Raw genomic sequence first — 10699 nt, 5'->3', positions numbered from 1 at the left:
ACATAGGGTACAAGATGGAATTCACTCCTACCCGCTTTAGGGTTAGTAGATAGGTTGTTCTCTTAAGCACTGAATCCAAGTCTTGAACAAGGGGCCCCACCCTCTCATTGGCCCGAGAGGGATTAAGTTTATAGGTTGAACCTTAAACCAATTGTTCAATAGTGGATTAGTGGGACTTAAGGAGCAAGATGTAATCTTGGGGGTAAAACGGTATTTTGACCCAGCCAAGGTTACGAGCAACCTGTGAAGGATTAACTTACTGATTATGGTTTTATCAAATGGACACAAATATATCTATAGTGAGGGGAGTGCAACTACGGGACTTTAGTGGAATGACCCGTTAGTTAACGAATGTTGATTAACTCGGTTTAAAAGAGTTTAGCTAGTTAATCTTGAATCGTTGGAGCCCATGATCTATAGGTCCATTAGGTTCCTCTGCTAGCTCATATGGATTAAACTTAGAATAGTGTGATGAAATAAGTCGAATTGTTCGAATTGGGAGAAGAAAGGGAAACCGACAAATATAGTGATATAGTCGTCGGTCTTCTAATTAGAAATAGAGCTTTATGTTTTACATACTATAAGTATGAATGCGGATTCATACTAAGAAGCTCGGAATTGATGGAATTGGTCAAAAATAGTAAAAAGTCAAAATGTTGACTTTTGACTTTGAAAAGTCAAACTTTGACCGGCCTTATATTCAAATGTGATTTGAATTTTGGAAAAATGAATGCGGATTCATGCTCGGGAGGTTGGAATTAGTCAAGACGGACAAAATGGTAAAAAGTCAAAATATATATTGACTTTTGACTAAGAAAAGTCAAAGTTTGACTTTTGACTATAAATATCTAATGACCATTTTACCCTTGGACTAAGTTAGTGGGAAAATCTAATATTTTGTTGGATAATCCCACTAACTCTTAGTGGGATATGTGGCTATATGAGATATAGACACCTAGCCCACTAAGTTCCACTAATTGTTAGTGGAACATTAGGTGTTGAGATTTGGCAAATGAATTGCATGCATTTTTGCATGTAATTAGGTTATAAATAGAGGTGTTTTCAAATGTTGAAAAACTTTTGCCTCATTTATCATTTTCATCATCTCAACAAAAGCAAAAAAAGAAAGCTTCCAATCTCATTTTATCTCCATTACTTTCTACACCAAAATTGGGTCCCACAACCCGGTTCTTTGTCTAGAGGATAGCAGTTGAGTACTAGTGGTGGTCTCGGTTAGAATTGGTAAGAAGATATCAAACCTTTTGAAAGCTTCAAAGGTAATATTTCTTAAAACCCTAATTTGATTCAACGTATGTGGAATCCGAAATCAACCACCCAATTACATTTCCTGATAGGGGGTGGGATGCTTAAATTTGGGCTGAGAGAATTTACCCTAATTACAAGCCTGAACTGCGATGAAATACCAGATGTTAATACAGAAGATATAAAGGGTGGAGAAAGGCCGAAAAAGATTTATTTTGAAATCCTAAAATCGATGACAATGCATTATTTGAACATTATGTTCAATATAAGCATGGCTGGAACATATGAGAATAGAATACGAATGGCCAAATTATACTTCCTAAAGATCTTTCTACTCCTACGACAAGAATCTTTGAGTATTAAGTGGGACCACGTTTTAATGTTAGATGATGTCGAACACGATAGTTATCCTTGGGGAAGGATTGTTTTTTACCTTCTATTATATTTTATGAATAGGGTTGTGGGTAGCAAAGGGCAAATAGGGATATCCATGGGAGGATTCATTTTTCTGATCCTAGTTTTGGCTTACGAGGTAATTCCAACCTTGAGTATGCCACTAAACTTCTTCGCAACACGGATCTCAAGTGAAGTGTTTTGGATAATAAATTGGGCAGCAGACATAGCCAAAATGGAAGGACCTACAACAGAAGGTCTTTGATCGCCAATGGTATGAAGCTCATTTTACAAACAGATTTTATATGTAGAAAATCACTTATAGTTTGTAAAATGGAGATTTTATTTTGTTTGACCTTCAATAAAACAGATTTTATTCTCAAATGATTGATCTTTCGTTGTTGGGACATCAAGTATACAGACTCTTAGTAGTGATGATTAATAATCAATAGATTAATGATAGTCACAAAATGAAATACAACACAGTAAAATCCAATATACAAGTTAGCATGTTCAATAACTTACAAACACACTCCAATTGCAGTAATAAATTATACATATTCCTATAATGATTGCATAACGACCAACATACTATTCCAAATTTAATGTATTCTAAATATGTAATATTCAAGACTCAATCTACCAGAATCAGTAATCAATCCCAATATATAAACATATTACAAATACCCTGTAATTGTAGTACACTGCAATTGCCCCATATATAGGATAATTACAGATACACTGTAATTGTAGTACAATGTAATTCCAATAATCAATTATACATATTTCTACAGTACAAAGACCCGTATCGTGTGAAATACAGTACATAATCGTATACCTTGGCCCTTTCTTCCTTCAATTGTCATTTTTCTTTTCTTCTTCTGTCATCATTTTTTGTTCCCTTCTTTGGAGTTATCACCTATTTTACATTTTTGTTACAAGAATAGATAAAATACAATAGACAAAGAGGTTGGAGTTACGTAATTTATATACAATTAATTACCTTCTTCCTCTTTTTGTCTTCTTTTGTCCATTCTTATTAGTCCTTGGTTGCGTACTTTTTTCGCTTCACTCTTTTGTTGATCTTAACTCTTCTTTTTCTTCTGTCTCCACTTCCCATTCTTCATCTATATCATCTTCTTCCTTTTTTTCTCTTCCACACTTTTTGTCTTTTCCTGTTCCCCTTGTTTTGAATATTAAATTAGACAATTTAGTTCATGTTTATTAATTGTATTGCAACACTTACCTTGTTTTTAGTCTCTTCTTCACTTTCTTCTATACGTTTTGCACTCTTTATTTAACTTAATGAAACCTACACAGCGCACAACTTGAAGATAAGCTATATGTATTCATTATAAAATAGGAGAACAAAAAGGTTAATAAGCTTTTTACCATATTTTTCTATTTTTGGCTTTTTCTCGGTTCTTCTTTTGGAGGGTCCTTCATTCCTCTCTTATTTGATGATTGTGGAACTTCTGTTTTGCCTACTGACTCTTTCGCCATTGTATGTTGTGTTTTATACTGCAATGAGTCATACAATAAGCTATAAGAATATAAACTTCGTTATACATAGAAAAATTCTCAAAAAAAAAAAAAGAAAAGAAAAAAAAGAATATCTTGTCCGAAGAGCTTGAAAAAGTTTGGACCACTAGTATGGTTTTTTTGAACCAGTGTATCTAGAAGAGCGCAATCGGTCACTTTTTTGCATTTCTGCCCCCCTTTCCCTTCCTCATATTTAGACTTTCTACTATTTCTAAAATAATAGACCTTTCAAAACAAAAACAAATAATAAAACACAATCCCTTTTTTCCCTCCTAAAATAGTGCATAGTTGTTATACATTTTATCTTGTATTAATAATAAAAACAAATAAATACAAATACAATAATATCTATATATATCATATGATTAAATAATTAAAAACAACATAGTGTTATTCTAAATATTCTTCTCTTTCGAACTTTCCAAGATCAGAGCCGACAACAATGGAGATTTTAGACGGTTAAAAAATACAATCCTAAACATTCCATGCACGGCGATATTAAAAAAAAATTGTTTCAAAAGAAGAACGAACCTAACTAGAACTAAAGAAGAACGAACAAAGAAACTAACTAACTAAAATGGAGATATTCGAAGAAGAAAAACAAACAGTGCAAACTAAAGCGACCAAATTCAGATGTGTTTCTGAAGCAGTGCAAAAGAATGGCGATATTCGAACAAGGGAAAGAGACTTGGACTAATCGTGTTTGGCCTAGATGTGATTATGCGATATTCGAACAAGGGAAAGAGACTTGGACTAATCGTGTTTGGCCTAGATGTGATTATGAAGAAATCTGCTAAGAAGTTGAACAAATGCTTTCAAATCGTTTTCAAACCATCTTTAGGATTTCGAATGAAGTAGGAAGTAACCAGCAAAAAAATGATTACCTACAAACATTTAGATTTTGAAGGTATGAGGTGGAGCATCACAATAACGACAACTTTTCTAATTTTATGTTTTTGATTAAAAAAAGAATTGTAACATTTGTTATTTCAATAACAGTGAACTTGGGATTTATGCTTTTCGGTAAATAATTTGTATTCATCAGCTTGGATATGAACATTTAAGGAATTGTTTCATTTATTTATTTTTCTATTGTTATGTTTTGTTATTCTAATGATTTAAAACTATTTTTGGGACCCATAATTTGCTATTCTTCTTGATAGCCCTGGATACAACAAAAATTTTCATTGATGTTTGAGGAGCAGACAGAAAAAGTGAATGGTGGATGGTGGATATTTTCAAGTTCTTATTCATAGAATGAAAGTGAAGAACAAGACAGGAGAATACATTGAAAATGATGGCTATAAGATTCCATATTCTCAAGAATGCCAATAATACATATTGACTCAACATAATCAAAGGCAGTTGCTTCTTCTGTTGTCTGTTTTAAAAAGCCAAAAGTGCACAAGCACATTGGTGTTAAATACATTTGTACAGCTGAAAAATGTAGGATCGTTGATAAAGAAAAAAAAAAACCGTTTTTCATTCCGTACAGAGAAGCTTCCTAAAGATTCAAGAAATGTATCCAAAAACAAAAGCATTTTCAATCGTATAGACCCTCCTGTTCCCATACTTCCACAAGAAAGTTGACCATTTCCTGTTGAAATAAAGATTTTGAAGTTCTTATTCATAGAATCAATGAACAGTTGAGAAAGAAATGACACAGCTTCAACAGCAAACTTACAGACAAAGGAATTGGATGGGGAAAAGGTTGTCTTGTACCCAGTAAACTGTCATACGTTGCACGCCAACTGCAAAACAAATGCATATATGTACACACGGTATAGAGATTAATATGAGCTACAAGGAAATTTTTAGTTCTCAACTTTTATGTCTATGGCGTTTTAATAATGATGCCAACTATTCACAAAGGCAGCCAGATTGAGTGAACTGACCTGATTTTTGCCTTCTGTCTTTGTTCAGTTTCATCTGTCGTCTTAGTAGTACCACTTCCAATCCACTGCATCCTAGTCTGATTCCAGAGAAGGAGACCTGAAAGAAACGGAAACAAAAATGAGTAATTCCCTCGTCTCTACATTGACCGGGTTTTATTGAAGTAATGATAGTCATCCTTAATTCCAGTTAACGACCTTGAATATTACAAAACTTCAGACATTTTATTTTATTACCAAATATTCAACAAGGTTTGATAAGAGGGGAAACTTGCCATGATTTACAAATTCGGAAGAGCTGCTCACACTGCCAGCAACATTGCTATGACTGAGAGTGAGGTTTGATGTACTGATAGACGAGATGCTCCGTTGAGACTGAATGGTGCTATTATCCAAATCGCATGTGCTTGTGCTCCAAAAACCATCAGATATGCTAGGTTTCTTAACAACTCGTCCTTGAATTCTTAGTCCTTTAGATGGCTCATCCACAGCAATAATAGGTGTGGGTTTAGTGCAGCATCCAAAACAACCCCTGCACTGTTATAAACCTAATAAAGCACTATATGATATAAAATTGCAGCAAAAACATAGCATGTGCACCTGATCATCAACAATGTTGAGACAGTTGTCAAATAATATCATTTATGGTTCACTGAAAATATGAAGATGCAAACACACAACCATTGACAACAGAAATTATGAAAATGCATACTATAAATTGAATGAAGTGTGGCCATCTAAGAAGCTTAAATACTAGTTTGGCTATCATGTTTGTATTTGACACATTTCAGACACTTCCCTTGGATACGTATCATACACTTCTTAATGCAATAGATGTGCTAAACACTAATTATATGAAGTTAAAATAGAACCAAACCAACATTTATCAACATCCATCATATATTAAACACATATATAGATGACACAAAGAACAAAATTTGAGGATGAAATACATCAAACTAATTTTTAAGCATATAAATTCATAAACTTCTGATTTGAATTGCTTTCTGGTTTAAAAAAATATATATATTGTTAAAATGTATGTTTTAATAAAAGTGTCCCTTCCACGCCTGTCCTAAATTTTAAAAACAGAAAGGAGTCATCATGCCATGTCGTGTTCATATCTCGTATTTGTTCGGTGCTTCTCCGGTGATCATCGAATAATTCTAAAATTTTCAAGTTCTCATATTGAATTGGATGGATGGCACCATGAACACAAAAAGAACACTTTGGAAAATGGACCAAGTATGTTAAAAATCAGTGCAAACCTAGAATGAGCGACAACATGGATTATGCATCTACAGATGAAGTTATAAGCATAACATCATTTAAACAGGAAAGAAAAAAGTGAAAGAAGAGCTTAGAGGGAACTGGGAAGGACTGCGCAGGGAATTAAACAACTCGACTACTATTCAAAATCAAAACTCAGCTTCTACATAACAAAGAATAGGGAATGCTTTCATATTTCCAAGTTCCAATTAAAAACTTCAAACAGTAATAATTTTGTTTCATTTTTCAAGGATCCACATTAACATCAATTCATTCTACTAAATCAGCAAGACCACAATGACTCCACGGATTCACACAGCAGTAGAATGATCCAATATGAAAACAAAAGAGAATATGTTCAAAAGTAACTAAAGTAGTCATTATAGAACTAACTCCTTTCCGTGAATAATTAAAGTCATAATAATATATGATGGACGATAATGGCTTCTTTAGCACTTGACCTTTCGCATAGGTGATTAAAGTTCTTAGGGCAGCCTCATAAAAGGAATAAGACTTAGCTTCCACCCTCCTTCGCCCAGAAAACAAACAAATAAATTTATTCATACTATTGGCCCCATTTCCACACAACTTGGAATGCAATATAGACATACACAATCAAAATTAAAAACTCAACAAGCTATGCAATACCAATAACAATCAAAATTATTTCATTATAATGAAAGATTTACATAACCAAATACTCGCAATCCAAAAAGAACAAGAAATCCCACACTCTCCCCCAAACCCCCTTTTACATTTCAACTCAACATTACAGTTCTAACAGCAAAAACCTTGGTATTGTTCATTGCTCAGTAAGTGAGAAAACAAAATCAATTAGAAAGCCAACACAAAAGGGTCATCACAGAATTCCATTAAGAGCAAATATAACAAGTGTTTCCGAAAACCCAATTGAATGATTGTTAAGGAAGATAAAAGAACTTACCCCATGCAAGCAAACAAGCGGCTGATCCAAGCAGCGAAAGAACTATTGAGCATCACCATGGTTGAAATTAAGCGAAAAGCGCAGAGAAGAACATGGATTGAGGGGAAAACCAAAACCCAGTTAATGAAATTGGAAAGAGATAGAGTGGACTTTGGGGCAAGAAAAATTGAAAGTTAGATGAGGGAAAAGGGGGAAAGCTTTTTTCGAGTGGGAATTGAGAATCAACCTAATAGCATAAAAGAAAATTGGTGGGTTTCCTAGAAAATTAGGGAAGAAAAGAGATTGGTATGGAAGGATCAATTGGGAGTAATGAATTTGTGTTGGGGTAGTATGGATAGTTCAATTGGTGGATTTTGGGTAGTGGTTTATACACCCTTTTTGTGTGGCTTTGGCCCCCACTACTCACTGCTTCCCATTATTGGCAGCGAAAATAGTGATTTATTTTTTATCTACTGCTTAGACCTTCATTTATATTCATTCAAAGCATTTTATGTGTCATGGACTCATGGACTCATGGACTCTTTCTTTTTCTTTTCAAAAGTAGGAGACCAAATCTTCAACTTTACAATTAGTGATACCAAATCTTCAACTTTACAACAAATAATACATCTATTTGAACTGTGAATCTGAAGTTGGCTCAATGCATAAAATATAATTACTGTTTTAAAAGTTAGGTTGATTTTTGTTTCCCAGTTGCGTCTCTTAACTTTTTGATACTTAAATTAGTGGTTTGATGGTACTTATAATCTAAAACACAATCTACAAATTTAACTCAAAGAGAACTACATATTATTTTATTATATGTAACAAAACTTTATCAAGTTTCCCATTTTTCAACATCACAACTCTCAAACTTTTGTTTTTACTTTCCTCCTACTCTACTCTTTAGCTATACTACATTTTCATCTCTAAGAATCAAAGCTTTTCCATCATTTTAATTTTTATATTGCAACTACCTAACTAAGTTCAAAGTAAAGAGAGGATAAATTACATGAATAATGCAGGTTGAAAACTAATTACTAAAATATAGCCCTCTTTCTATTGGTAAAAAGTTTTGATAATAATATGAGTAAGACGTGTGAAAATATTGGTAAAAAGTTTCAAAACAACAATATTTTGATAATAGATTTTAAGAAATGCATTATTGTAGTACATTATCCAGTTGAAATGGATACGAAAACTGAGACTTAAATAGCATTTGAACTTTCCCAACTTGTTAGCATACAATTTAACTAAATTATATACTTGAGGATTTCAGAATAACTTGGAAGAAAATTAAGGATTGAAAATCACAACATTATAAATGGCTAGCAGATCAGTAAAACAACACAATTATGATATTCAATGTAACACCTTCACTTCCTCCAATTCTAAATATCAAAACCAACCCAAACAGAACAAAACTCAGAGCAGCAGTGCTTATTTCTTTTTAGGAGTATAATCCTAGTTGAAAATACTGGTATTGCCAACCAGAGGTCAAAGAGAAACCAATAACTATTATTCTTTCTTCCTTTTTGTTTACTACTAAGCTAATTGTGTTTCTTCAACAGGATTGAAGCCAGACCCATTCTCCAACCAAGAAACATTGTTGGCTCGTTCTTTTGGGGGATGAGAGAAGCCAGCCCTGTTCGCAAACTTTGACTGGGAAGAATCTCTTGCTTCACCTCGGTTCTTGAGAACCTGAGAAAACAGGTTTAAACATTTAGCTACAACAATCATGAGATTACACAAGGGGGTATAAGAATAAATGGATAATTAGAAAGAAAGTGAGCTAGCTACTGAATCTTGTTATAGATTAAAGAACCGTGAATGAGTCTTGTTTATTCATTAGTTGAGTGGTTTAAGGTTTGAGTTAGTTTGTTCAAGAGGAAGGTTCCCAAATACCTTGAACTTGGTTTTAGTTTTATCTTGTATTTCTTCATCTTTATATTTCAATATATTCAAATATTATTCTAGTTAGGAAGTATCCTAACAAATTAATCCCAAGTATAAACTTGCAATATATGGATATGTGAACAAGAAGTGAACTGAGCATATTATTCATGATAACAAAACATCTTCCAACAATCCCAAAAACGAACTTCAGCTGCATTGTAGAGGATGGAACTGGAAGAAAACTTGTAAGTGCCAAATTTGAAGAACCAGTTTCCAGGAATCAAGCCTTCATTCACAAAAGTTATACAATTTTATATGTATTTATTTTTAATGTTGGGCAAAACCCCTCGCTTTGACTGCAAAATCTAGGGCAGTAAAGCGGCCATTGAAGCCCTCACCGGAAAGTGATAATGTTAGGCCCAATGCAACTGAGAGTGCACCACAATTTGAAGGAAAAAAAAACCTCTCCCTGTGGAATACCATGCCACCCCTAACTCAAGAGGGAAGCGCTCAGCCTCGGGCCTTTTTATTTTTTTTTTTGACAATTTTATATGTAGGAGTCCTGTCCTCTTTGGTTTCACATAAACTCAAACTACTTTCATGAAATACCCCTTAAGAAATAGCTTGGGAGTCCTTAGCCTAATTATGGATAAAGTCCGCTTTCAAAGAACAATAACAAACACTGTATATCAGAGGAAAGTTGTTAAGAACTTACAAGGAAGGAGAAGGACCTTCACTTGCAAATGTAGACAGGCCCTGGCGTTGCTTGTGTTTGGGATTAGATGAGCAGTATATATATACCCGGCCTTTACGCTTCACTGTCCTACAAAATTCGCACATCTTTTTCACCGAAGAACGGACTTTCATGGCTGGAGGAAAATAAAAGCAAGCAAATTAAGCGATACTCCAATAAAGGAAAATAATAAGGATACACTAAAATTCCAGTAAAAAAAAAAATGGTTAATTCATGGATCTACAAGGCAAAACTCTGTCCTCCAGTACTTGAATTGAAATCCCAGAAAACAAATGTGATGAAATAACAACTATTCATCTCATTAAGTGAAACGAATGGGATTTTGCAAAGATCCAATGAGCTCCCCCTAACAATCTCATTATCGAAGTTCCGTTTTATGATTAAGAACACTAGACTTTTACTTGATTAACCCAATAATAAATTCTTCCTCAAATCAACCATTGCATAAAGAAATAAAAAAAAAAAAAAAAAAAAAAAAAAAAAAAGAAGAACCGGCAAAAACAGAAATCGGAACAAAACCCTAAAACCCAAAAGTAAATTGAAAGCGAAATTTAACAAGAAAAACAAAAACGAAAAAACAGGAAGAGGGTGTTGCAGTAAGTACCGTTGATGCAAAGGTTAAGTGAAAAAATGAATGATTTCTTGGCAAATACCCTCGGATCGAGAGTGACGGTCAGCAGCTGAGACGAAGGACTAAACAAAGTATGGATTATGGAACTTTCCTCTTCCATATAGATCTAATTGATATTCAAGGCTCTTAATTAATGG

The 10699-nt window shown here is 33.7% G+C and overlaps 2 protein-coding genes across 4 annotated transcripts; both read right to left on the bottom strand.

The window, feature by feature from the left end:
• Positions 1 to 2378: 2378 nt before the first annotated feature.
• LOC101203426 lies at positions 2379 to 7734 on the bottom strand. 3 transcript variants are annotated; one of them, XR_004215565.1, is made up of 7 exons: positions 7303 to 7734; positions 5366 to 5622; positions 5094 to 5190; positions 4883 to 4949; positions 3049 to 3177; positions 2660 to 2968; positions 2379 to 2575 (listed from the first exon to the last, which is right to left on the bottom strand). XR_004215565.1 is itself a non-coding variant. In XM_031883308.1 (6 exons), exons 1-5 carry the CDS (start codon positions 7359 to 7361, stop codon positions 3058 to 3060), a joined length of 600 nt encoding a protein of 199 aa, XP_031739168.1. In that variant the 5' UTR covers positions 7362 to 7734; the 3' UTR covers positions 2379 to 2968; positions 3049 to 3057. The 3 variants fall into 3 exon arrangements, 2 of the variants coding, with proteins under 2 accessions (XP_031739168.1, XP_004150590.1); XM_031883308.1 differs by having other exon boundaries at positions 2379 to 2968; XM_004150542.3 differs by lacking the exons at positions 2379 to 2575; positions 2660 to 2968; positions 3049 to 3177 and adding an exon at positions 4425 to 4795 and having other exon boundaries at positions 7303 to 7727.
• Positions 7735 to 8577: 843 nt separating this feature from the next.
• Positions 8578 to 10691, bottom strand: LOC101223220. Its single transcript, XM_004150539.3, has 3 exons — positions 10536 to 10691; positions 9893 to 10046; positions 8578 to 8982 (listed from the first exon to the last, which is right to left on the bottom strand). Exons 1-3 carry the CDS (start codon positions 10660 to 10662, stop codon positions 8832 to 8834), a joined length of 432 nt encoding a protein of 143 aa, XP_004150587.2. The 5' UTR covers positions 10663 to 10691; the 3' UTR covers positions 8578 to 8831.
• Between the last annotated feature and the right edge of the window lie 8 nt (positions 10692 to 10699).

This window comes from Cucumis sativus, chromosome 1 (genome assembly GCF_000004075.3).
Source record: "Cucumis sativus cultivar 9930 chromosome 1, Cucumber_9930_V3, whole genome shotgun sequence".
Taxonomy (NCBI): Eukaryota; Viridiplantae; Streptophyta; class Magnoliopsida; order Cucurbitales; family Cucurbitaceae; genus Cucumis; species Cucumis sativus.
This window is presented reverse-complemented; position numbering and strand designations above follow the sequence as displayed.

What these genes read in the sequence shown, in the direction of transcription:
- LOC101203426 (XM_031883308.1), bottom strand. Translation starts at nt 7,361, where the DNA reads ATGGTGATGCTCAATAGTTCTTTCGCTGCTTGGATCAGCCGCTTGTTT. An exon ending in TTCCGAATTTGTAAATCATG is followed by an intron (nt 5,191 to 5,365) that starts GCAAGTTTCCCC and finishes CGTTTCTTTCAG; the next exon opens with GTCTCCTTCTCTGGAATCAG. An exon ending in CCCATCCAATTCCTTTGTCT is followed by an intron (nt 3,178 to 4,882) that starts GTAAGTTTGCTG and finishes GACTCATTGCAG; the next exon opens with TATAAAACACAACATACAAT.
- LOC101223220 (XM_004150539.3), bottom strand. Translation starts at nt 10,662, where the DNA reads ATGGAAGAGGAAAGTTCCATAATCCATACTTTGTTTAGTCCTTCGTCT. An exon ending in ACTTAACCTTTGCATCAACG is followed by an intron (nt 10,047 to 10,535) that starts GTACTTACTGCA and finishes ATTTTCCTCCAG; the next exon opens with CCATGAAAGTCCGTTCTTCG. An exon ending in GAAGGTCCTTCTCCTTCCTT is followed by an intron (nt 8,983 to 9,892) that starts GTAAGTTCTTAA and finishes CTGTTTTCTCAG; the next exon opens with GTTCTCAAGAACCGAGGTGA.